Source organism: Lepidochelys kempii, chromosome 1 (assembly GCF_965140285.1).
Source record: "Lepidochelys kempii isolate rLepKem1 chromosome 1, rLepKem1.hap1, whole genome shotgun sequence".
Lineage (NCBI taxonomy): Eukaryota > Metazoa > Chordata > Testudines > Cheloniidae > Lepidochelys > Lepidochelys kempii.
Window position 1 is genome coordinate 270,091,348 of NC_136380.1, and position 26,004 is coordinate 270,117,351.

Below are 26,004 nucleotides of genomic sequence, written 5' to 3' on the forward strand. Positions count from 1 at the left end.
CTAGCTGGAAAAATAAAGGGATTTCTCATGCTGAAGAAAGTCACCAATGCTCCTCCGCGCTCTCATGGGCAGTTTGTGATAGACATTTTAGCTCTGAATTTCTGTGGCTGTATGAAACTGACTATGAATATTGCATTGTACTGGCATCGTATTCTAGTTGAAGGAAAGCGGGCAGTGCTCTTCTACGCCCTCTGCTTAAAGTATCTTATTCTGTTGTCTAAACAAAAGCAGGGGACGTGCCGGTGAGGTAAGCACATGAAATTGGTCCCTAGAGTTGGCACAGTGCGGTTATAAATCATAGGTTTCAGAGTAGCAGCCGTGTTAGTCTGTATCCGCAAAAAGAAAAGGAGGACTTGTGGCACCTTAGAGACCGACCAATTTATTTGAGCATAAGCTTTCGTGAGCTACAGCTCACTGCATGCATCCGAGGAAGTCAGCTGTAGCTCACGAAAGCTCACGCTCAAATAAATTGGTCGGTCTCTAAGGTGCCACAAGTCCTCCTCTTCTTGAAATCAATCCTAGGGGCTGCAAAATGGAAAAAGCTCCGGGCGGGGTTTCGGTGACGGCAGACCTGGATGCCCGGGGCAAACGCGGCCCCGCAGCGGGCTGGCTGCGGATGGATAAAGAACGTCCTGAGCGCGGAGATGAAGCTAGGCCCTGATACAAACACTAACGTGAGCATCGACGGGCCTCTACGCTTCCCCGCCAGCGGGCTCCCCGATCGGCCGGCGCGGACGGACGGGAGCCCGTGGCACCGGACTGGCTGCCCAGGAGCGCTGCCGGCGCCGGGCCGCTAGTCAACGGGCAGCGCGCCTGAGTCGCGGCCAGGGTAGCCCCGGCCCCAGTCCCGCCGGGCAGGGTGAGGGGGGCGCGCTGCCCTCAGCCGCCGGCCCGGCTACATCGGACTTGAGGGGCGCGGCGGGCGGCGCTGCCTGCCCCTGCCGGAAACCAGGTCGCCCGGAACTGTCGGTCGCGGCTGCGTCCGGGCCCAGCGGCGGCCGCCCGCCAAGATGGCGGAGTACGTGCGGGTGCTGAGGCGGGCGCTGCAGCAGCTCGGGGGTCATGGCGGCCTCCGCGGCGCCCTCTGGCAGCTGCTCAGGTACGAAGCGCCCTTTCCTCCCCCCTCCCCCTTCCCCGTGTCTGGGGCCGGCTAGTGACACCCCCGGGAACGGGAGTGACCTTGGGGCAGGGAGCCCTCGACCTCTGGTGCCCGGGGAGCGGGGCTGTCCCAGCCCTACGGGGGGACTGGAGCGTCCCCGGGCTGCGCGGGGGGGCTCGTCTGTCTGGGGAGGTGCCTGCCGTGCTGGGGGCCGGGGGGTTACTCGCTTTGGCTTCAGGCGCTCCCCGCCCCCAGGGAGCCCCGTGGAGTGGGGTTTGGGGGCTTGTTATCGAGCAGCCTTGAAGTACCTTCTTCCCCCCTCCCTTAGCCTGGGCGAGTAACTCCTTTGGACTGGTAAATGAACTATCCTGGTAAGGGAGGGTAAGCGAGGTCTGTGTTGGCGCTGCTTTGTGGTGCTTCCTGCCTTGAGTGCCCTATTTTCCTGCTTAGGTGACTACTGAGGTCCCTTCCAGTCCTACACTTCTTTGGCTATATCTAAGCAACAGCTTATGTTGTCATAACTTATGTTGCCCAGGGGGATGAATAAATCATTCCCCCCCCCCCCCGAGTGACATATGCTATACCGACATAAGCGCCGGTGTGGACATAGCCATAGAAGTGTAGGACTGGAAGGGGCCTCAATAGGTCCTCTAGGCAGGAAAACAGGGCACTCAAGGCATACTCTTGTAAGCTTCAAGATAGGGTCCATTAGAGTCAATTGTTTTCTGTTGGGCATAACCGAGAACATTTTCTTTCTTCATGTGACTTCATAGAGCGCACTGCTGTAAGAGTTGCCACAGCACCTTTTAAACAGTAGTTGATAGATAGCAAGTGTGCACGATTCCCTTGAACCCAACATTTCACAGACCAAGGCTATAAAATACTTTGAAACAATTTTTAAAAGGCCTAACAGACATTCCCAAGTGGGAGCCTACTGATTTTCACAACTTGAATTTGGTAACAAATCTAATAGGAAGTTCCTGTTAGCCCTTGGGGTCTTGCTTTCTGTAGCACCTCTTAACACTACTCATTTCTGGTAGCCATTACCACAGCCAACATGATCAGAGAAAGGGTTCGGACAGCCAAGCTACCTTATACAATATTCCATAATGTTCAGGCCTCCAGCTTTCTGACTTGAATTGTATTTTTCTTAAAGGTTATCACTGTCTTCCTTCAAAAGCCCCAGAGCCTTAAACATCCTAGGTGTTTTTAGCTACTATTAAGACAAGACTAAGCTGTTTAGAAAGGCCAGAAACGATTTGTGGCTTTTGGAGACGTCTGTATGTCCAGCCATTTCAGCTCAAAGATGAAGTGGAGAAATGATGCATTCGCTGCTGAGTACCTATATGGTGTTCTTGTGCCTGAATATCTTAGGACTCCTTCAGCTAGGGGAATGACAGTCAATGGCATGCATCTGAAATGTCCCTTTATCTAAAATCTGTTGGCCTCCTATGTGGGGTTTGGTTCCTATCTTCATGGATCATTATTTTCTTGATATTGCACCAAGAGCACAGTAATTGCTGTTGAACTAGTACGGGTCATCAGGGAAGGTGTGAGGATCTGTGGGGCTAGAACTTGGGACTGTTGGTCCCTGAGTGACAGCTGCATCCGGTCAATGGGCTGTGAGGCTTGTGGGGCCAAGCTCCACTAGTTGTCATGCCCACAGATGTTCCCTGATTGGCTCAGGTGTGCTATTCAAGGTCTTGAGGAAACACCTGCAGGCTATCTGTTCAACTAGGCAGATCCATGTTTTGGTTCTGCAAATGGACCCTGCTGTGCATTCCTGATACCTTACCTTACTCCTGGTTTTTGGCCCCAGCCCTGATCCTGAAATCTGGTCCTGCTTTTGATTCCTGGTCCCCTGCTCTGCTCCTGACTCCTTGCCCTGACTCTGTTCCATTAACCCTATTTCAGCTGACTCACTTGGCTCTGACCAGTGCAGCTCATTGACCTCAACTCCAACCTGATCCTATGGTGTGACACTGGAACAGCTTGTTGTTTTTTGCCTTGATCCTCTAGACTGAATTTGGACCATGTTCCCTCTATCCCAGGCCCCGGCCTTGACCTGTGTCCTGTAGCTGGGGTCCTGACAGATGGTCACTGTTAGCTGGTGATCTATAGCAGGGCTCTGTGGAGGCAATGCCATGAATGAGAAAATTGGATGATTTTCCCTCACTGAGCTACTGTGATGCTCCTCCTCCCTTCCTCTTTCTGGAAACAATCTTTAAATACAGATTCTGGAGGTGGAGAGGAACTAAGTCAATTAAAAGGGGTACCCCATAATTGCAGGCTGTTGCTCTAAAAAGGTTGCAAGGATGCCTGGCTGTGCCCTCCACTTCTACAGTGTTGTCTCCATGGACGCAGTATATTCAGTGAACAGGGAAGTTGTGGAGATAGTCTTTTTGAGTTAAAGGTGAAAAGTATTGGAAAATTACTTCTAAGCTCCATGTTACCTAAAATAGATTTTCCGTGCAGTGACAGAGGAATTATCTTCAGAGTAAAATAATCATGCTTGTTTCAAAGTATTATGAATCTTGTTTGAATGTTCATGAAGGGCTTTGAGAACTTCATCTGAAAGGCACTATATTCTTTATTAGTATTTGTATGTTAATCTTGTTTTTAATAGGATCAGTTTCAGAATCCATTCTTATTGACGAAATGTATTTCAAACTGTAGTTTTCCTATAATATTTTTCATTATTGAAAATAACACATGCTGGGTACTATCAGTATACTAATAAGGACCTGGATTGGATCATATAAATGGACTAAAATTAGAGGAGAGCATACAGTGTTTTCCTGATACAGGATGAGGAAACTTGTAACTGTTTTCTTTCATTATACTACCAACTTTGTATCTTTGCTGGGTTTCATATGATTCATAGATTTTTATGACCAGAAGGGACCTTTAAATCATCTAGTGTTTCCTTCTTTGTAACACTGGTGATAGAATTTCATCCAGTTACTCCTCTATTGAGCCCAATAGTTTGTGTTTGACTAAAATGTATCTTTCAGAAAGGCATCCAGGCAAACGTCAGGAGATAGAGAATCCATCACTTCCTTCAGTAGTTTCAGCCAATGATTAATCAACCTCACTGTTAAAAATTTGTGCCTTACTTATAATTTGAATTTGTCTGGCTTCAGCTTCCAGCCGTCAGTTCTTGCTGTGCCTTACTCTGCTAGATTAAAGAGGTCTTTAGTACGGTGAAGGTAACTGTACTCCATAATTAAGTAACCCCTTGATCATCTTCTTGGTAAACTAAGTAGATTGAGCTTGTGGAGAATGTGGTGAATTAATGTTATTTTACATATGGGGTTGTGCAAAGTAAAACCTGTGGTTGGACATGAGATGGGGTCTTAACATCTTAGGACTCCCTGTAAAGATCCATTTGGATACCAGGAGCCATCAAGGAGAGTTGGGGCTTGCCAGCTAAAAGGGTGGTTTTCTGGGACCTAGCTGAAGGTGCCAGGAATGGATTCTCAGGATACCAGACAGTAGTTCATCAGGGACTGTAGGCGTCCAGGCTATCAGGAAGGTGGAATTGAGACCAAATTCAGAGGACGTAGAATCCAACAGTTTCTGAGAAAGAAATCTGAACTTGGATCTGTAGTAAGACTTTCCTGTGCTTGAGAGAGTAAAAGGGAACCTCTAGATGAACAGCGAATGAGTTCTTCGTGAGCTTAATTAGAAGTAACACAGTAAGAGTTTGCTAACCAAGTTTGGAGTGGAGCTGTAGTGACTGATTTTTTCCTGCAGTGGCCTTCAAAGAGCACCTAGGGACAGAGTCCTTGCAGTAAGGAAGCAGAGCGAGGGAGCCTTCCAAGTGCAAAGGCTGGTGATGGCAGCAGTTATAGATTCCAAGGCCAGAAGAGACCATTATGATGATGTAGTCTGACCTCCTGTGTAACACGGGCCATAGAACTTCCACAAAATAATTCCTAGAGCAGATCTTTTAGAAAAACATTCAATCTTGATTTAAAAATTGTCATGATAGAGAGTCCATCATGACCCTTGGTAAATTGTTCCAATGATTAATTACTCTCCCTGCTAAACGTTTACATCTTATTTCCAATCTAAATTTTTTCTAGCTTCAACTTCCAGCCGCTGGATCATGTTACACCTTTCTCTGCTAGGTTGAAAACTCCATTATTAAATATTTGTTCCCCATGTAGATACTGATAGATGGTAATCAAGTTATCCCTTAACCTTCTTTGTTAAGCTTAATAGATTGAGCTCTTTGAGTTTATCACCATAAAGCATGTTTTCTAACCCTTTAATCATTCTTGTATACTTCTCTGAACCCTCTCCAATTTATCAACATCCTTCTAGAATTCTGGGCACCAGAACTGGACACAGTATCCCGGCAGTGCCAAATATAGAGGGAGCACCTTAGCTCTTTTGGCCACAACATCACACTGGGAGCTCAGTTCAGTTTATTGTCCACCACAACCTCCAATTCTCTTTCAGAGTCCTTGCTTCTCAGCTTAGAGTCCCCCATCATATAAGTATGGCCTACATTCTTTGTTCCTAGATGTATACATTTATATTTAGCTGTATTAAAACACATATTATTTCCCTACACCCAGTTTACCAAGTAATCCAGATTGCTGTGAATCAGTGAGTTGTCCTCTTCATTATTTACCACTCCCCCAATTTTTGTTTTCTCTGCAAACTTTATCTGTGGTGACTTTTTCTTCCCATGTTATTTTAAAATAGTGTAGGACCAAGGACCGATCCCTCCCAGACCCGCTGGAAATACATCTGGTTGATGATGATTCCCCATTTGTAATCACATTTTGAGACCTATCAGTTAGCCAGTTTTTATCATGCTGCACATTAAATGGATTCATTTTATATCATTCTAGTTTTGTAATCAAAATGTTGGGCGGTACCAAGTCAAAGTATATTATGTCAACACTATTACCTCTTCTACCAAACTTGTAATCTCATTTAAAAAAAAAATCATTTAGTTTGATAGGATTTATTTTCCATAAACCCATGTTGATTTGTATTAATTTCATTACCTTCCTTTAATTCTTTAGTAATTGAGTCCCATATGAGCCACTCCATTATCTTGCCCAGGGTCAATGTCAGACTGACAGGCCTAGAATTACCTAGGTCATCCCATTTACCATTTTTAAAAATTGGCACAACATTAGCTTTCTTCCAGTCTTCTGGAACTTCCCCAGTGTTCCACGACTTACTGAAAATCAACATGAACTGTCCAGCAAGCTCCTGAGCTAGCTCTTTTAAAACTCTTGGATGCAATTTATCTGGACCTGCTGATTTAAAAATGCACAACTTCAGAAGCTTCTGTTTAACATCTTCCAGAAATACTAGTGGAATGGAAAGTGTTATCATCATCCTATAATGAGACCTTTATCCTCTGTTTTTCCCCCAATACAGAACAGAAATATTTATTGAACACTTCTGCCTATTCTGAAGTATTATTGATAATTCTACCATTTTTATCTAGCAATGTACAAATACCATTGTCAGGACTTTTTGTTCCTAGTATACTTTAAAAAACCTCCTTTTATTGTCTTTAATGCTGTTGGCCATAGATTTCTCCTTGTGCCTCATTGCTTCCCTTATCAGTTTTCTACGGTTCCTAACTTTTGACTTATATTCATTTTGTTATTTATGTATCTATAAAAATTTGCCATTTGGCTCATAATTGTTTTCAGCTTCGTGAAATTAGCCCTGTTAAAGCACCAAGTATATATATTGCAGATCTGGACTTGATTCTGCTTGCACATTATAAATGTGATCAAGTCATGATCACTGGTACCTAACCACCATTAATTTTTAGTTCTGTGAACAGTTCCTCTTTGTCTATTAAGACAAGATATAATAAAGAATTCCCACATGTTGGCTGCAACACTTTTTAAATTAGGAAATTGTCCTCCATAATGTTTAGAAATTTCAAGGATGTTTTAGTATTGGCAGCATGAGACTGCCAGCCTGAGACTACCAGCATATATCACTCAAACTGAAGTCCTCCATGGTCACATGGTTGGTTTTTTTTCCCCCTCTGCACATTATAGACAGCAACTAGTACCCCAACTTTTGCTTTATCAGTTAGGACATTGATCCATAAGCATACATGATAATTTTCTTCCGAGTTATCAGTGACTCAGAAACAGATAACGCCATATTTGAAAGAGTCCCCCCTCCCTGGCCCATTTTGCTCACTTGAGCCTTCCTAAATAGGTTATAACAATTGATTTTAACATTCCAGTCATGCAGATCATCCCACCACCTTTCAGTAACACCAACTACATCAAATTTATTTTCATAAATGAGCAATTGCAATTCCTTTTGTTTGTTACCCAGGCTTCTAGTATCGGTGTATAAGTAATTAAAGAATTTCTTCTTTACATGTTCTTGAGCATCTTGATTCAATTTGTTTTCAACATCTTGATTTTGTGCTGAGTGCTCATATCTTCCCTCTTTTTACCCTCCCCTTTTGTTATTAGTTTAACCCCCTTCTGAATACTCTAGCCAGCCTGTCCCCAAGGAGGTTGGTTCCCCTTCTACTGAGCTGGAGGCTGTCCAAAATTATACAGACCTCTCTTCTCATAGAAGGCAGATGAATGTTCCACAAAACCAAAAACCTCCACCTTACACCACTTACCTAGCCAGTACATCACTTTCTGAATCTTTTCTCTTCCTTCACTAGTGGGACAGGAAGGATCTTAGTGGCGATTGCTTGGATATTCTTCCTCAACGTTCCTTGAAGTAATCTGTTATCCGAGCCCAGGCTGTAGGAAACCTGGGGGCTGTGACAGAGCTTTTTAAGTCTCTCATTTTAAGGCATTTTTTCTAGCCCTTGAATCACCTTTCTGGCTCTACACTGCACCCTCTCAAATGTTTCAGCAATTTTTTAAAAATGTGAACACCAGAATTGTACACCGTATTCTAGTATCGATATCACCAGTGCCATATACAGAGGAAAAATCACCACCCTATTCCCATTTATACATCCTGTTGAATTGCTTATCCACTATGACCTTTTAATCCTTTTCAGAGTTGCTGCTTTCCAGGATGTAGTCCTTCATTCTGTTTGTGTGGCCTGCATTCTTTGATCGTAGGTGTATGTCCTGGCATTTGGCTCCATTAAAATGCATTTTGTTTAAATGGTCCCAGCTTAACAAGAGATCCAGCTCACTCTGTATGACTGTTCTGTCCTTCTCATTTTTCATGTTGAGGTTCACAGCTCTATTACAACAGAAAGAAAAGGAGTACTTGTGGCACCTTAGAGACTAACCAGTTTATTTGAGCATAAACTTTTGTGAGCTACAGCTCACTTCATCAGATGCATCACGAAAGCTTATGCTCAAATAAATTTGTTAGTCTCTAAGGTGCTACAAGTACTCCTTTTCTTTTTGCGGATACAGACTAACACGGCTGCTACTCTGAAACCTATTACATATTACAACAGGTAGTTCAGCCTGCCTGCAGCTTGGGGCAGAACTAGACCTGTCCGTTACTGGCAGGAAAGGACTGCCCCACTCCCTGAAGTTCCCTCCAGTTTTTCTGCTTTCATAGCTGCAGCTGGCTCAAGCAGGACTCCCTGCTGCAGGGCTTTTTGTGAGGGGAGTGAAGCTAGAAGGTCAGCACACCAGATGGAAGATCATGCCTGAATCCTGGTAGTCCCTTCCTAAGACTGTGGAGCTTAGCAACCTCCTTTGTTTTCCCCCTCCAATTCCCTGTGAGTCATGGATGGAGACCACCGGACACAGCATAGATGCTGACAATGCTGGAAAGTGCAGAATTATGTCTTTGGGCCTAGGTCCCTCCTGCTCACACCACTACAAGGGTCTGCCTTTCTGCACACGGATCTCTACTCATATTCCAGGCTAAGACTGCCAAGAGAAACAGACCTATCTGGCCTATGTGAATTCCATGCAATAGAGAGGCGTAGACCTTCTAGGGAGCCCATTCTGGAGCCCCAGGCCAGGGAAAGCCAAGTGGGGAGACTAATAAGCCCAGCCTCTTTGAGGATGGGATCGCTAACCGCCATTCTGAAAATATTTCTGATCTCGGAGTCCAATTTTGCTCCCCCTCTGAAGCATGATTAGGGGGACAAATTTCCAAAAGCAAAATAAAATCTCTGCTGTTTCCCCTGCTCTCCTTCACTGTTTGCAGCAGGGCAGATAAGTGCAGAAAAGACTAGGCCATAGACGTGCTGATTCCTCTAGATGTGCATATGCACACCACCACAAAGAGAAGCCTTCCTCCTTCAGGGAGGAAGGTCAGCAGTCCTAATCAAGTCAGAGAATCAAATAGTAAAATATTGTTTAATAAAAAACAAACCTGCGGATAGATTCTTTCAGGCAGGAGTTGTCTCTGGAAACCAGTAAATAACACACCTAATGGCTTCTCTGTGTCAGGACATAGGATATGAGGTGGTGAATGGCAGCTCTCAGGACAAGAAAAAAATATGAGGGGAAAGCAGAAATTGAATTTATGCCTTTCTGGCTCTGGTCTCAGGCCTGATTAACCCGCCATTCAATCTTTGGATGCCTCTGTGTCACAGAGGAGGTCCTCTATTGCAAGATTAGTCCTCCAACAAGTTTAGAATGTATACTTGGAGGAAGTTATTCTTACATAACCTAAAAGAAAAGTCAACAAATAACTTATTCTACTGGCTGGTGCAAAGTCCATAGTTACTTACCATATATAACTAGTAAAATAATAGTTTTGATGCCCGTGGGAGGGCTTTATTGTTGGTGTGTAAGAATACCCAAACAGGTCAAATCTCTGTAGTATAATGTTCTCAGCATGTTAAAGAAAAAGATTTTATACAAATCCCAGCATTGAATACTTCAAGTCATCAACCTTACTAAAACCCCACTAAATCATAGAGCATGACTTTAGAACCTCATTCTTCTTCTTGCAGCACTACCCAGAAGGAACCTCTGCATGAGGTGGTGGTACACTTCCTATCCATTAGAGTAGGCCTTCTAATGGCTACTATCTCCAGTCAGACACGTTGTTGTTGGTTTCTTAATTTGAAGTTGGAAGCTTTTTCTGATGGGACCCAATATTGTATTTTTAATTCAGGTAGTTGCTACACCTTAGTAACCAGGAGAAGATAAATATATTTATACATAATTTTGGATATCCACATTTTAAGGTGCCTTTGTACTCTTGGAGACACGTTGCTATAAAAATACTATTGAAATTGATCTATGGACCTTAGCATAAAGAATAGGAAACTTTAATCCGTGCTTACCTTAAAATTTCCTTTCTTTGAGTAATAAGATCCACAGATCAAGCCAACTTGCAGACAAAATGGATCATCAGAACAGAGATGGAAATTGACATCCAAAGACCTGGGTTTGTTGACAGGTGGAATTTACCATCCCCTGAAGTAGAAGAAATTCCCCCCCCCCCCAAGTATATTTAACACAATTTTTAATTGGGGAAAGTATGCAAACGAGCTGAAGAACTGATTGTAACAGATTTGTGGATATTATTACTTCAGGAAAGGAATCTTTCATGTAAGCACAGATACATTTTCCTATTTTGTATGTGTATTAAAAAAGCTATTTTTTTTTCATCCTAATCCTGGGCTCTTCATAGGAAGCATAACCTTAAATTTAAAGTATTAATTGATAGAGCAGGGGCGGGCAAACTTTTTGGCCTGAGGGCCGCATTGGGTTTCCGAAATTGTATGGAGGGCTGTTTAGGGGAGGTTTTCTCTTCTCAAACAGCCAGGCATGGCCCGTCCCTCGCCCCCTGACTGCCCCCCTAGGACTCCTGCCCCCATTCAGTCCCCCTGTTCACCGCCCTCTGACCACCCTCCAAACTCCCCTACCCTCTATCCAACCCTCCCTTCCCCCTTACCATGCTGCCTGGAGCACCAGTGGCTGGCGGCACGGCTGTTGTGCTGCCCCAGGAGCTCACAGCCCCGCTGCCAAGAGCATTGCGCCAGCGGCGCAGTGAGCTGAGGCTGCGGGGGGAGGGGCCGGGGGCTAGCCTCCTGGGCCAGGAGCTCAGGGTCCGGGCAGGAGGGTCCCGCGGACCGGATGTGGCCTGCGGGCCGTAGTTTGCCCACATCTGTGATAGAGGCAGGCATTTAAATAGGTATTTTAGTCTGGTAAATTTGGTTCAGTTGTCTTGTAAAGCTTTCTGGAGAATATAGAAGGTGGCGTACTTTGAACAGACATAGGAAACATTTACTTGCATAAAACTAACACTGAGTTTAGCAAACAACCCCCAACTGTTGGACATTGTTTCAACATAGACCCTGTGCTATAGAAAAATCCATTTGCCTATTTCTGACATTCTTACAGCATATTTTTATCCATCTGGTCCAAATATTAGATAGCTAAATCAAAGGTGTAAATCTAGAAGATTGAAAACAAAAATTGTATCATGAAATTTTTCTCTTCTATGAACAAAAGACTGAACTTTGTCAGGTGAAATATTTCTAAAGATTTTTGAGGCAATTCAATACCAATTAAAAGAATGAAGCTGCTTCAGCATATATCCCGTGTGTCTGATTCTTGGTGATACCTCATATGTGTATAGGCTATAAAGCACCACACACTAAAACGCTTTCTTGTGTGATTCTATTTAGCAGCATTCAAAGAAAAGGGGAAACTAAAAATGTTCAGTTTAAGGGGAATGGTACCTCATCACTGCACGTGGGAAAACACATCATGGTATACATCTATTAAACATGGAGTTTGTTCCTTCTGGCTATGCCTGATCTGTTGAACTCTAAATGCCATTTTAGATATTGTTACACTGCAATTTTAAGTTTTTGATATTACATGTAATAAAATGAGTTTACTATTTTTAACCCAAAATTACTCCTTTCCACTCAGTAGTTTAGTTGTATATTTCTATAATCTACCTGCTGATTTAAAAAAAAAAAAAAAATTCTTACCAGACTCCCGAATCTTACTGTTCTGCTAAATAAAATGCAGGAAGTTCCCTAAAGTGATACCGTCCGTTTAAAAGCACACTTCAGTCTGAAATTTTATTTCCTTTTATTTACAGCCATCACCTAAAACAGCTATAACAGAAAGCTTTGTTTGTGAATAAACTCTCAGATAGCACTGAACTAAGCTCAACACAGTTTATTTGAATTTGCTAATTTAATCTGGTTAATTTTTTAACCTACTATATCAATCCTTCCATAGTTCTTCAGTGTCAGCAACTACAACACAAAGCAAAATGACTGCATTCCACAACTCTTTGAGAACAAAGTTTTGTATAAATCAAAACATTGCATCTATATAATTAGATACTCTCAAAATGTTAAAATGAAAACTAGATCCCTTGAAATGTCACAAGATTAAATTGAAACTCTAACCGTGGATCTCCCTAATGGCAACTCCTGGCGGTCCTAGTAATGAATTGTATTAAACCTTTGGGATCCCTTTTTCACTGACTCTGCCATACAAATTTTCTCACTTCCTGGACAACACAGACTTCCAAGTATGTCAGATAGTAACTATTGCCATCTTGGAATGGGCAAAAAACTTTTAGACACAAAAATGAAATTGTCCCTTTAACCTGGGTTTAAAGTTTTTAAGGACCCAATTCTGCCCTCTCGGTTGAAGAGAAGGCTGAATAGGCTTGTGGCAATTACAACAAAAGTTAGTAATTGTAGCCCAGACTAATCCCAGATGTAATTCCACATAAATCAATTCATTCTTATATGTATGGAAAAAAAATTCTAGCGAACCTGTTCTGAAGATTTTCTTGTGTTAAAGGTGTGAAGTTTTTCAACAAAGTTATGGAAAAGGTGATAGTCACCATGTTTTCACATGTTCTGGAACAATACTGTAAATGTGAAGATGGGACAAAACCCAATAATTAAACCATTTAACAGCAGTTGGGTGTACCTAATTCTGACAGTCATTGTCAGCAACAGTGCATTTTCCTACTGTGAATGGTTCCATAGAGGCTAAGACTGTTTTCAAGGCAGCACAGTGAGACAGTGACAGAGATGGGACTAGAGTTTAGGATTTTTGGCTCCTAGGTCTATGCTCGGTCCACTAGAACTCACTGTTTCCATGATGGAACACATCAAGTTAGTTTGCTGCTAATCATTCTTAACATGATACAAAATTATCTCTGTTTTAACACATAACCAAATAAACAATTAAAAGTAGGTTTCAGAGTAGCATCTGTGTTAGTCTGTATTCGCAAAAAGAAAAGGAGTACTAGTGGCACCTTAGACACTAACCAGTTTATTTGAGCATAAGCTTTCGTGAGCTACAGCTGACTTCATCGGATGCATTCGATGAAGTGAGCTGTACCTCACGAAAGCTTATGCTCAGATAAATTGGTTAGTCTCTCAGGTGCCACAAGTCCTCCTTTTCTTTTTAATTAAAAGTAGATGCACTTTCCTAAAACCAGGTCATATCATTTAACTATAGAATATAAATCACTTGGAAGCCAGCTACTTGCCATTGCAATTTATATCATACCTTTAACTTTTCCCCCACCATTTTACATTTCTCTGTATGTTGCCAGGTAATTAAAGACTATACATAGACCTACAGCACAGACTTCTGCTACTTGAGGTACCAGACTAACTGATAACAGTAGTCAGGTTGTCTTCCTCTATGTGGGGAAGACAGTAGGGCGAGTTGAAGCAGACATTTTTCCAGTGGATTTCACAGCTATTTGCTGGCAGAAGAAAAATTTTTAATCTTGGGGTCTATTCCACGTTCTGAGTGGAGTGGTTCCTAGTGGTTACAGACATACTTGGACACCCCCTTCCTCCCCCGCACATAGACACTTCTGCTTCTGGTCCCTCCGACCTGTGTTGTCTCGATACCTCCTTCACCCTTGATACCCCTACACAGGCCTGGTTCTAGTTTCTTCTGTATTCCAGTCAGGCTGTTGCCTCCTCCTTGCTGCCTAGGTACCAGCAGTGGAGAGCATCTCCCTGTTCTCAGTTTCTGTGCCTGTCCCCGTAGTGGCTCCTGGCTGCAGGAAGCATTTACATGGAAAGTTCTGCTCAGCCTTGGGCTGAAGCATACTCCAACCAAATGGAATATTTGTAGAATTTAGCTGCCAAAGTCTAGAAAGTCTCTACTGAACATATGTGAACTTAAGATTTTTCGGAGGCTTACAACTTAACCAAATTTGGGTGAATATGCACTAGTATGGCAGAAGGCATATCCCTGCTAAATGTCAAGTCCCTGCTCCAAAGCATAGAGCTTCTCAATTAAACATCTGAGGGTTTTTTTGAAATTGGGAAAATCCTATTTTTCCATAATTCTTCTGAGAAATGCCTGAGCTATTTTTGCTGAACTTTTCAAAAACATTCTGTAAGGCAGACTACCCGCTTTGAAAACATCAGCTCAAAGGGTTAGTTTGGCAAAGTTTTAAGCCACTGAGAACTGGGTCTTATAATGGAAAGTGTCAGGCAGCCATAAGTGTAAGTGATTTTAGTAAAGAGGAAATAATCAGTGAAGGCATGTTCCAAACTATGTAACTCATGTTTGTGATTTTGATCTGAACAGTATGCAAGCCCTACATTCAGTTAAGTATTACAATACTGGTAAAATGTACTGTACTTGATGAGATATGAAACCAACGTCTTGGCCAGTTGTGGCTATTAAAGGTCCCGTGGTATTTTTCATAAGACATGGGAAATGAACCCTGGTGTCTTAGCTATATTCAAACTCTGCTACGACCCTTACAGCTTCAGGTAGATACAGTATTTTTCATGTCCTCCAAAAATGTTGTGTAGTATCGCTCTTTGCTGTGTAACAGTGGCTTTGTGTCAGAGGTGGCTGCACTCTAATGGATGGTAAAGTCCTGCAAAACCTTACCTGTGACTCTTCCTGTGGAAGTCAATGGGATTATTCCTATGGTTAAAGACTACTCATGAAATAGACTACAGGCCAGATCCTGCAAGCCGTCAGTTTGAGTTGCTGATGTGCTTTGGGATCCTTCAATTTTAAAGGTATTTCACTGTATAAATGTGTGTTCTAAATTCACCTGATTGTAAACTATTTTTGCTGTATTCTAATGAAAGATAATGTGTTTTGTAATTTCTTCCAATTGAAGTGATTGTGTCTTGGGAATTCACAGGGTCAGCGATTTGAAGATAGGTGCCCTAGTAGGTGTTGACAAATATGGAAACAAATACTATGAAGACAAAAAGTATTTTTTTGGTAAGTATACTAAACTGAATATCCTAGTAACTTCATATAGTTTATCTAGATTCTGCTGGTGAAATGGAAATGAAATATATTGCATGGTTTCCTTATGCATGACTTGTATGTATTTTTGATACCACTCCCCCTAATTCAAACACTTCACAAAGAAGTTGCAGCCAGCATCATAGTGGGCAGATTTAAGCTAATTGGAGTACCTTAACTGTGAGTTTCCATTGATTTAAAATGATTAGGTTTCTTATTTAATCTTAACTGTGAACGTCATGTCTTTTTAATGGTGTTTTCCCACTAACTACAGCATTCCCTTAAGATACTGATAGATATGCTCTCAATTTTGACTTCTCATTAACCTTTAAGAAAAAAATTGGTTTGGGAATTTTTTATTTAAAAATAGTCATAATTTAGGATTGTGGAAAGGTGAAGTTTAGGGAAGCATTCTCCTTTCCTGATCATTTCTCTGAGATCTGCAAAAGGAGACCCAGGTGCCTGTGCACCTCCTCAGATCCCTCCTAAGAAAGGAAGCCTATCTTTTGGGAACCTTTTGGAGAGGCGTAGGAGTTAGGGCTCTGCTTAGGTAAGGTACATCAATACCCTGGTGAATCTTAAAAGGTTTGTGGGTGGGAAGGTCAAAATCCACCTCTTGCAAGCATCAGTCTCCTAAACACCCGGGAGGTTTCTGGAGCCTCCTTGAGTGCAAACACTCCAATTGTCTTCCCATGCACAGCCTCGGTAGGATCCTCTTCCCCAAAGAAGCTAAAATAGGCTTTTTTAGGACTTATCTGCACATTGAGGTTTTTGGGAGTGAAGTGGCTTTTGATGAGCTTCCTAAGGGTTTCAGATGGCTTTCTGGCTTTAGGAGGCCCACAAGAAGGGGGGCAAATGCCCTCTGTCATCTTCCCCACAATTCCAGCCCATTGCTCTATCGAGAGCCTCCTTAAGCAGTAGCTAGCTTAGTCTCATGATGGTTGGGTTCCCTTTTTGTGTATCGTAGATGTACAGGAGTGTGTGTAGGTTTGTCTACAGTAGAGTTCTTGAATTGCCAGTTAGCTTGTTAGCTAATGTGTTTGTAAAGTGTCCTGACATTTACAAACACTTGTTCTAAGTGCAAGTTGTCAGTCACCCATGGTAAACAATCAGTTAATGTGAGTTAAAAACTCTAGTGTAGACAATTAGCAACCCCTCAGTTGCGAGCAAAGAGTTGCCATTATCTAGCAGTTGCAGATAAGTGAATGGCCAGTTTGTGGAGCTGCAGCCAGGGAAGAAAGCGGTGGGGTGTGCCTTTGCTGGCTGCAGCCCTGCAAACTTGCCTGCATGAAGTTAGTAGAAGGGAGTAGTGCTGCAGCCCAGATGCTGGGGCTTTCCACAGGGAGTGGAGACACTGGGGTCCCACAGAGCTGCACAATACTGCTCCCTGTGCTCCCCAGGATTTAAGGCTCAGCACATCCCTGCGCTACCTGCCTTGAGTGCAGCCCAGTGAGCACAGGGAGAGTTACCATGAGGCTCCAGCGTTTAATAGATTAATATACATCTATATTAATCCAAGAACGTGTGTCCATAATGGTAAATAATCTGTTTATTAGCAAAAATAAGCAAATAATAAAGAGAACTGGCACTCACGCTGAAACAATAGGCAGTTAGCAGCTCTATGTAGGTTGCTCTCTGGCAGAAGCTACAACCTCTGTGTCACTGAATGTCCACACTCCCTGTGACCTTTGGTTTCTGGCTCTGGTCTAAAGGGGACATGTCTATGGCGGCTTCCACTCCTTCATAACTTTGCTTAGGTTTATGTGCTGAAGGTCTTGGCAAGATGGTCACAGGGATCTGAGAGAGACATAAGGGCCCTGGAGCAGCTACCCAGATTTCCAAGCAGCCCTGTTTAGGGATGGCCTGCTTGCCTCGTGTGAGAGTGGCCAAAAAAAAGTGAGGCAAATAAGCTCTGCCTCATTTTTTGTTTAAATCCTGGCTCAGCTGTTTTTATAAATAGAATTGCTTCCTGGAATATTTTGACTTTGATCTGAATTCAAATTTGAGGGAAATGGCTGTGCTGAGTAACGAGCTTGCAAGTTTCAGAATTGATATTGCATCTCTTTGGGAAACTTGGCTCTCAGACGGCTTTATAAGGGAGAAGGACTATGCTATTTCCTGGCATGGCAAACCTGAAGGAGTAAGGAGAGAGTGTGGTGTAGGTTTTGCTATCAGAAATGAACTTATGTCATTGTGTGAAGGTCCGATGGCAGTGTCCATATGTATCATGATACTTTGTGTAAATCTAGAACTCATCCGTGCATACACCATGCTCTGTAAAAAGCGATGGTGCCATTGAGCAAAAATAAAATATTGCCTCTGGTGAATTGGGGTTCTGTCTGTACAACATGCTATTGAACTTTTAACTATAATTATCTTCCATTTTTTATTTTGGGAATAATTATTTTTAGCTAATACAGTGTTGTTTGTCTAATTTAAGGTCGTCATAGATGGGTTGACTATACTACTGAAATGAATGGCAAAAATACATTCTGGGAAGTGGATGGAAGCATGGTGCCACCGGAATGGTAAACCAACTAGTCTAATAATAATAATCATTTTGTGTATGTTGTATGATTGCATGTTGCAAATTCTTCTACATAAATACTTAGTTATAAAGCAGATGGAGGTAAATCTGACCTTAAGGCAGCATAGTTTTCCTGGACTCTGCCTTTCTGTATAGGGTGAAAGTCTTTCTGGCCAGATGACTTTTATTTTTAGTTAGAAAACGTCTTAGTTTATGGGTTTGAGAGCACAAAGGGAGTGGCACCACTGAGTTTCCAGGGGAATGTTTCTTTAGAAAAAGGGTCTCCCTTCATGAACCCAGCCATGTCCCCAGTCTTCTCACCCCTCCAGTACTATGGATCCCCAAACATGCAAGGTTACAGCGCTGACGGGAACCAGGGGCACATGTGATTACAACTGAAATAACTAGTGATAACTATAGTGACATAGAAGAGTTGATACTACTACTGGGTGTACTGAGACTCTGGTTAAGGCCCCAGTCCTGCAAGCTGCTCAATAAGGCAGACCCCTGTGCCCACACAGAACTCAATTGAATTCAGGGGGGTCTGCTTAGGTACCAGAGGCTGCCCATGTGGGAGAGCTTAGAGGTTCAGGGCCCAACTTGTTAAATGCCTCTGGGACATGTAGGATCTTCTGAAAGTCAGAGTGGGCTCTCTCTTTGTATGGACAAAATATGGACCCTATTACCGACTGGGGCCTATAGGCAAATAACTTAAGCTTTAAAATTAATCTCCCCACTCTCCAGGCTTCCATCTTCTTTCATCCCCTATTCAGCCAAAAGTGGAGGAGAATTTATGTATGCATGGAGAGTCCAAACTGATTTTTAAGAAGGTGTGCATACGCTAGTGCTTGACTCCTTTTTAAAAAAAGTGTCTGAACTCAGGGCAGTGGGAGGCCCCAAGGGGCATTGCGGGAGCTGGGTGAGGACCCAGAGAGCTGGGGGTGATTCTCTGCAGAGCCTGTCCCATCCCCACCTCCTTCCTACCGGTGCCTAGCTCCTACTCCCTGCTGGGAACTATGCTGTCCAGGTGTCCCTGCTGCCCAGCTGTATCTCTGCCCCAGGCTCATAATGGCCCTCACTCCCCTGTCTTGTCCTGGCTGCGGCGTCCCTGGTGCCCTCTACTCTCTTGCCACTGAGCACCCCAGCCTAGCTCCAGCACCATCACCTGATGGCTCAGAGAATGCTCTGCAGCTAGTGAGGCAAAGGAGCTGCCTGGCCCACAACTGGCAAAAATACCAGTATGCCATTCTAGCTTCCCCCAAAAATACTGGAACACTGTTCTGGAGTGTTCCGGCATGATTTGAGTTTTGTGTATGTGGTTACCTCCTGAGGAATAGCTGCATTATAAATTTTGTGGGGTGAGGGAAGCTGGGTGGAAAAACTCATTTCCCTTGTACACAGTGTAGGTTTTTGATTAGGTTTTAGTTGCGTAATTGTATTTTGTGCATATATCAAGTAAAACAGCTTTAAACTTTATTGAAGTAATGGAAAACACAGTTGCACAGCTAAACTCCATAATGTCACTGCTATATTTTTTTCTATCTTAAAATGAAATTTCAGAAGAATTAAATGCAAGAACTTACACAGTGCAGTTATAAGTTTTCAAATTTGAACATACACTTTTCCCAACTTTGCAAGTTCAAAAAGCAACATTAATTCAGTGTGTATGGAGTATTTTAAAATACTGGTAAGAATATTTTTAAATTGTATACTTAACATATTATGTCCAACGTGTTTTGAGTTAATGTTTCTACTGGAAACTTAACACAAGTCTGGAAATACAAATTTGCACAGTATTAATGTAGGGTTTTGCATTTAATACAAAACAATTTAAACCAACATGTCAGGATAGATCATTCAGTCCATAATCTGAGGCATTTCTGATCAGCTACATCACAAATTGAAGATAACATTCTGGGATTTGCAAACATGAGGGCATTTTTCTGCAAATAGAAGTCTTCTATTTCAAATCCTATAGTTGGTTTTGAAAAATGGGCCAAAAGAAGTTTTTCTGTTAGCACATAAATCAGTTGTTGGCCACTCTTGGTAATCTGTTTAATAAATGCTTTGCTGCCAGCAAAAGTTTTGGAATGTCTCACTTTTGTATTTACTGGTGTGTACTTTTCATTGTTGGGTATACTGATCCTTTTGATTATGAAGGCAGCTTTGCTGAAGACTCTTTCCCATCTCCCCTCAGAGGAAAACAAAAAAGGATTCTGCATCCCTGCCCTTGCTGGTTAAGGCACTGTGCCACTAGTCATCAGTTCAGTGCCTCTTATTGAGTGCAGTGATTACCTTTATTTCTCTCACTTAGGCTGTGATTCTGCATCGTGCTTTGTGTAGAATCGGTAAACTGCCCTTGCAGATCACAATGTAGGATCAGGGCTGTAGCTCTCTATTCTTCTACTGGGAAATAATATTCTTCTGAGAACTGTATTTGGGCCAAATCTCTGCATTGCCTGGGAATCCCTATAATCCCCAGGTCTGAACCAGCACTGGACTGAGCAGCCTGGCCTGTACCTAACATTTTACTGCTATTTCTGAACCAGGCATTCACAAAGGCATTCATCCTTACTCTCACCAAATTGACGTTATTGTGAGCCCCTGTGCAATGAAGGGGAAACTGGTACTAACTTTGTTCACTGTGACCGAAGTAGTGCCTCTGCACTCTGTCACAGTGATATGGGTGAGACTTGTATGGCGAACGGGACTGAGAAAATTCATTGCTGAGTTTTCTGGGACTGTTAGTATTGCTCTGTGTTGGACTTCATCTATTTCATTTGCAGCAGAGCAGAATAGATGTCTGCTTCGTATGGAGAGAGTCATGAGAACTAAATCATTTTGAATAAAACGATTTAGTTTTATCTGGAATGTAGGTTTTCCCCTCTCTAGCAATCTCTCCCATATATAATGGTATCACCAGTTAGGCTGATGAAGTGGGTTATAGCCCACAAAAGCTTATGCCCAGATAAATTTGTTAGTCTCTAAGGTGCCACCAGGACTTCTCATTGTTTTTGCTGATACAGACTAACACAGCTACCCCTTTGAAACCTGAATAATCTGTTTCCTCTCAAATAGTCTAACCTATAGTCTAACCTCTCAAATAGTCTAACCTAATAGGCTTTCTAACCTATTCATAGTGTGGTCTGCCTGAGAAGAGTCATCCTTGTGCTTGCATGACTTTCAGTCTTCTGTTGTTTTTTATTCCTTCAGTACTGTTATTCAATACTGAAATAAGTAATGTACATGGTTACCTACATACTAAAGAGTCCAAAGAACCAATGTTTGTAGTCTAGTCTAAAATGAGATGTCTGGATAGAGATTAGTGAAGACACCAAGGTTGCTCTCAACTGGTACCTTTTACGATGACCAGAACTGAACATGTTCTCCTTTATGGATTCCTATTAGACAAACCTGAAAATAAATTTATTCTGGCAGTTGTTTCCAATGGGCAGATAAGTATAAATGTCTTAGTTGCCTCTGTGATATATGCTCTGAAACTTCCCATTACAGTTCTGTAGCTGTGTAGAACTTGTATTGGTACAGCAGCTTTGAAGGTTTATGCTTGTATTAAATCTGCCCTGAAATGAGGACCTTTTATGTCGGGGACTAGATTGCACAATGGGTTAGGTCATGAGAAATGAGTTTGATGGTCTTGCCCCAGTCCCTATTTATGCATGTCACAAAAATCACTGCCTAATGAATTTGGCACAATTGGCAGTCTTTGCTGAAATGCCTGTGAGTGGGTAACTAGAGAATTGCAGACAAAAACTAAAGTATAGTGGCAAAGCTGTGTAGGCAATTTTGCTGTGTACATGCTGATGATACCAAGCTGGTTTGAAGTCTGCCCCATCTGTTGCTTACTTTCACAAGCACTGACTTCACTCATCATTTTACTGTTTTGGTTTTCTTTTGTAAAAAAATCACTTTCAAATGAGGGCACATTTTTATGTGCTGAACTTTCTGTGGGTTTCTGAATAAAAGTAATAGGAGAAGATACTTTTTACTGTCTGTTGATCTATAAATTCTTTTTTCATTGCATTGGGTTGCCTAGTATTATTGTTTAGTCTTTTTCTTATCCACAGTCCTAATCAGTATGTACATTTTTTTGAGGGTGTGGAAATCATCTTGCTGAGTTTTAGGCTTTCCATCTACTCCTTCATCCCAGGCCAATGCTTTGCTCCTTGACACTCCATTCAGTTTGCCTTTCCATTGGCTGTGATTGCATCTTCTGAAGGTAAAAAAAAGTTTACAATAGTGTATTGCTGCCTCGTGTGGTCTATACATCTCTATTCCTAGATACAAGAAGCATGATTTAAAGGTTTCTTGTCCTGGGTGGCCAGTTGTATTATTTGAACCTAGCCACTGATGTGGTAGAACAACATTTCCTGTTGCTCAGCTACTGTCGGCATATTTAGCTTAAATTTGTATACTCTTTGCCTTTCATATATTTAAAGAATATCACAGAGCTAGGTGGGCATTGCCTTTATTTAATGTTTACCACTACTTGAGTGATTTATTTATATATGAAGTTTATACTTCAATTGTACAAAATATTGCTGCTGTTCATGTATTACAGTGTGTATAAACTGTAATTACATCCAAAATAGGGATTCTGATGCTAATATAAATTACCCCCTGGGGATTAATCAAATAATTTGACTTTAGAGCTGATAACAGGCACAGCTGATTATCACAGATTTACCAGCAAAGCAAGATATAACCAGCAAATTAAAATAAGATAAATACATTTCAGAAATGGGCCAATTAAGAAAAATAGGTTAAGGCACATAAATCTGACTCATTTCTAAATGTGATTTTAAATTATTTAGTTTAGATGTGTTAGATTAGAGGTTTTTCTTATTTAAATATTACACCTACCCTGTGAATGCCTGAATGTCATTGATGTATCTGGCTTATTTTAAAAACTGTATCTAAATATCAGTTGACTGTTTGATTTGATTGACACATTAATGATCTGGAGGATGATGTGGATTGCACCCTCAGCAAGTTTGCAGATGACACTAAACTGGGAGGAGAGGTAGATACACTGGAGGGTAGGGATAGGTTACAGAGGGACCTAGACAAAATAGAGGATTGGGCCAAAAGAAATCTGATGAGGTTCAACAAGGACAAGTGCAGAGTCCTGCACTTAGGACGGAAGAATCCCATGCACCGCTACAGACTAGGGACCGAATGGCTAGGCAGCAGTTCTGCAGAAAAGCACCTATGGGTTACAGTGGACAAAAATCTGGATATGCGTTCACAGTGTGTCCTTGTTGACAAGAAGGCCAGTGGCATTTTGGGCTGTATAAGTAGGGGCATTGCCAGCAGATCGAGGGACGTGATCGTTCCCCTCTATTTGACATTGGTGGGGCCTCATCTGGAGTAGTGTGTCCAGTTTTGGGCCCCACACTACAAGAAGGATGTGGAAAAATTGGAAAGAGTCCAGGGGAGGGCAACAAAAATGATTAGGGGACTGGAACACATAACTTCTGAGGAGAGGCTAAAGGAACTGGGATTGTTTAGTCTGCGGAAGAGAAGAAAGAGGGGGATTTGATAGCTGCTTTCAACTACCTGAAAGGGGGTTCCAAAAAGGATGGATCTAGACTGTTCTCAGTGGTAGCAGATGACAGAACTAGGAGTAATGGTCTCAAGTTGCAGTGGGGGAGGTTTAGGTTGGATATTAGGAAAAACTTTTTCACTAAGAGGGTGGTGAAGCACTGGAATGCATTACCTAGGGAGGTGGTGGAATCTCCTTCCTTAGAAGTTTTTAAGGTCAGGCTTGACAAAGCCCTGGCTGGAATGATTTAGTTGGGGATTGGTCCTGTTTTGAGTAGGGGGTTGGACTAGATGACCTCCTGAGGTCCCTTCCAACCCTGATATTCTATGATTCTATGATTTCTTCACTGAGTTATGGAATTGCTTTCTGCAAATCACCAGAAGACTTTAAAGCTTGCTGGTTTTTAGCTGCTAAAGCACAGTGCTTCCATTTTAATAGGACATCAATGGCATCCTACCTTTTCTAGTGTGCTCTCACTTGCTGCAGCAAAACTCCCTAAATTGAGTAATGCTGTATCAATTTCAGTGTATTGCTGGCATAATATAGTTGGAGTAAAATAAGATTTTGAAAATTTCAAGGGATCTGAATATGGGGAGAAACATGGTGAACCAAGATGGGTATCTTTCTGAATTGTCATCTATTACTAGTACAAGGACTATGAACACACCAAATAGAATGTAAAGAGATGATTGTCATCTTAGTCACTTTGTTCCCCAGCTATTTGAGAGGTGATCTCTGCTAAGTGCTTGAGAAAACAAATACCACTTTAGGCATAGGGAAATAGGAATGTGATGGTGGTTCGTCGTGTTTGGGTGGAATAAAGTCAGAAAGTTCGAACAATATTTATTTTCTCTTGTGGTGGTTTTGGAGTTGAGACTGAGATGAATAATGGATTCTTATGGACTTTAAAATGGAGTGTCTTAAATTATGGTGATTGTTTTATGCACATTTCAGTGAAGGGTGGGTAGGCGAAAGTTATCTATGTAGTTAATACATGTTACTAACCCTGCACAGCGTCATGCTGTGTTTTCCTGTGCAGACATAGTCTAATCATATTAGACTTTCTTTTGCTGTTTTTGAGATCATAATCTGATTTTGTTTTCTCCAACTGTTGGAGTTTTGCTGGTCTTAGAAGGAATGATGTGCTAGTCTAAAATTAGAAAGGGTCTCCGCCAATGCAGAGTTTTCCCTATTGTATATGCAATAGAACTGTCATATAGGTGCCAGGTTCCCTCCCCAATTTACTGAAGTTTATCAATTTCAAGATTAATCTTATTTTGGAATCCTACTGGATTTTTGTTTACTATTTCCTCAGACTGAGTCACTAGTCATATGGTAGAAAAATATTTTCTTAGAATACAATAGTTCCATAGATCAGAGTTGCACTCTTGTGTTTAGGTAGTATTTATAGGTCATCTAAACCAGCGATGGACAAGCTAGTCCTCCTGCTATTGCAGAATTGTTTTCTTTTACTATATATTTTAGTTCACTCTACAGTCTAATATAAAATGTTATAAGCAGTGATGCTCTTATTGTTTCTCTTGGGGAAACAGTTTCCCCAATCTAATAGATTTCCTGCTAGGAAACTCGTATGTGGCATATTTTTCTCTTGTACTTTTTCTGATGAGAGACCCGATGTACCTTATGGCTTGAACTTAAAGTCTGCAGGAAGATTCCTATATTTTGTGGTACTTCAGTGACTCACTCATAATTTCATACCATTTTAGGTGCATTTTAAAAAACTGAAGTTTCATTAACAAAATATGAGAGAATAAAATCTGTAAAATTCCTTTATTTTGCTGTTCACTTCAATTTTACTAAGTCCCTAAATTTTCAGTATGTCAGTACAAAAATCTGTGGCAATAAGCAGCATTGGGGTTTTTGCAGCTGTACAGGAAACAAATGGGCCTTTTGGTACCCAGGAATGTGTGGAAGGTGGTTTAGGATTGTGCGATAAGCATATACACTCTCTCTCTCTCTAAGGTACTTACGTTGTCCCCAGTACTACAGCGAACCTCCTCATACCCCCTCCCTCAGTGTCCATATCATCTTTGGTTCACAGACTTCCTCCGGCTCTCCACTCACCCTCTGCTCCACCTTTGCATGCACCCAACCCTCCTCAAGGCCGCTCCAACACCCCAAACCCAGGCCCGCTCCATCTCACGGCTTGGTATTTGGATGGGGCTTGCACATAGGCATGGCGTGCTCTTCCCCTGTGTGTAATATCCTCACACACAGCAGACGAGCCTCCACCAGGGACTGTTATCAAGCAAAATGGAAATGATTCACCTCCTGGGCTCACTGCCATCAATACCCCCTGGACACTATATCCATTCCTATTATACTGGACTATCTCTTCCAACTGAGGACGTCAGGCCTCTCCCACAGCTCCATACCAGTCCACTTGGCAGTGCTCAGTGTTTTCCTCCCCCCAATAGATGGTGCCTCCATCTTCACACACCCAGCCATTGTTGTCTTCGTTCTTTCTTTCTGCCTGCCTGCCTGCCACATTTCCTTGTGAGGGTCATGGCAGCAGTGTGGAGAAGAGTAGGGAAGACCAGACCTCCCTTTTTCCTCCACAGCAGGTTCCAGCTGCTCTTTGGGGATTCCCAGGCCAGCTGGAAGATATCAT

General features: G+C 42.2%; 1 protein-coding gene across 1 annotated transcript in view; it reads left to right on the top strand.

The window, feature by feature from the left end:
* The first annotated feature begins 552 nt into the window (after positions 1 to 552).
* Positions 553 to 26,004, top strand: part of NDUFA12 (NADH:ubiquinone oxidoreductase subunit A12) — a 35,877-nt gene continuing 10,425 nt past the window's right edge. The window contains exons 1-3 of the mRNA XM_073327528.2: positions 553 to 1,099; positions 15,173 to 15,255; positions 17,723 to 17,810. Of these exons, the coding sequence (XP_073183629.1) occupies positions 1,011 to 1,099; positions 15,173 to 15,255; positions 17,723 to 17,810 (260 nt within the window). The 5' untranslated portion in view covers positions 553 to 1,010. The remainder of the gene's footprint in view (positions 1,100 to 15,172; positions 15,256 to 17,722; positions 17,811 to 26,004) is intronic.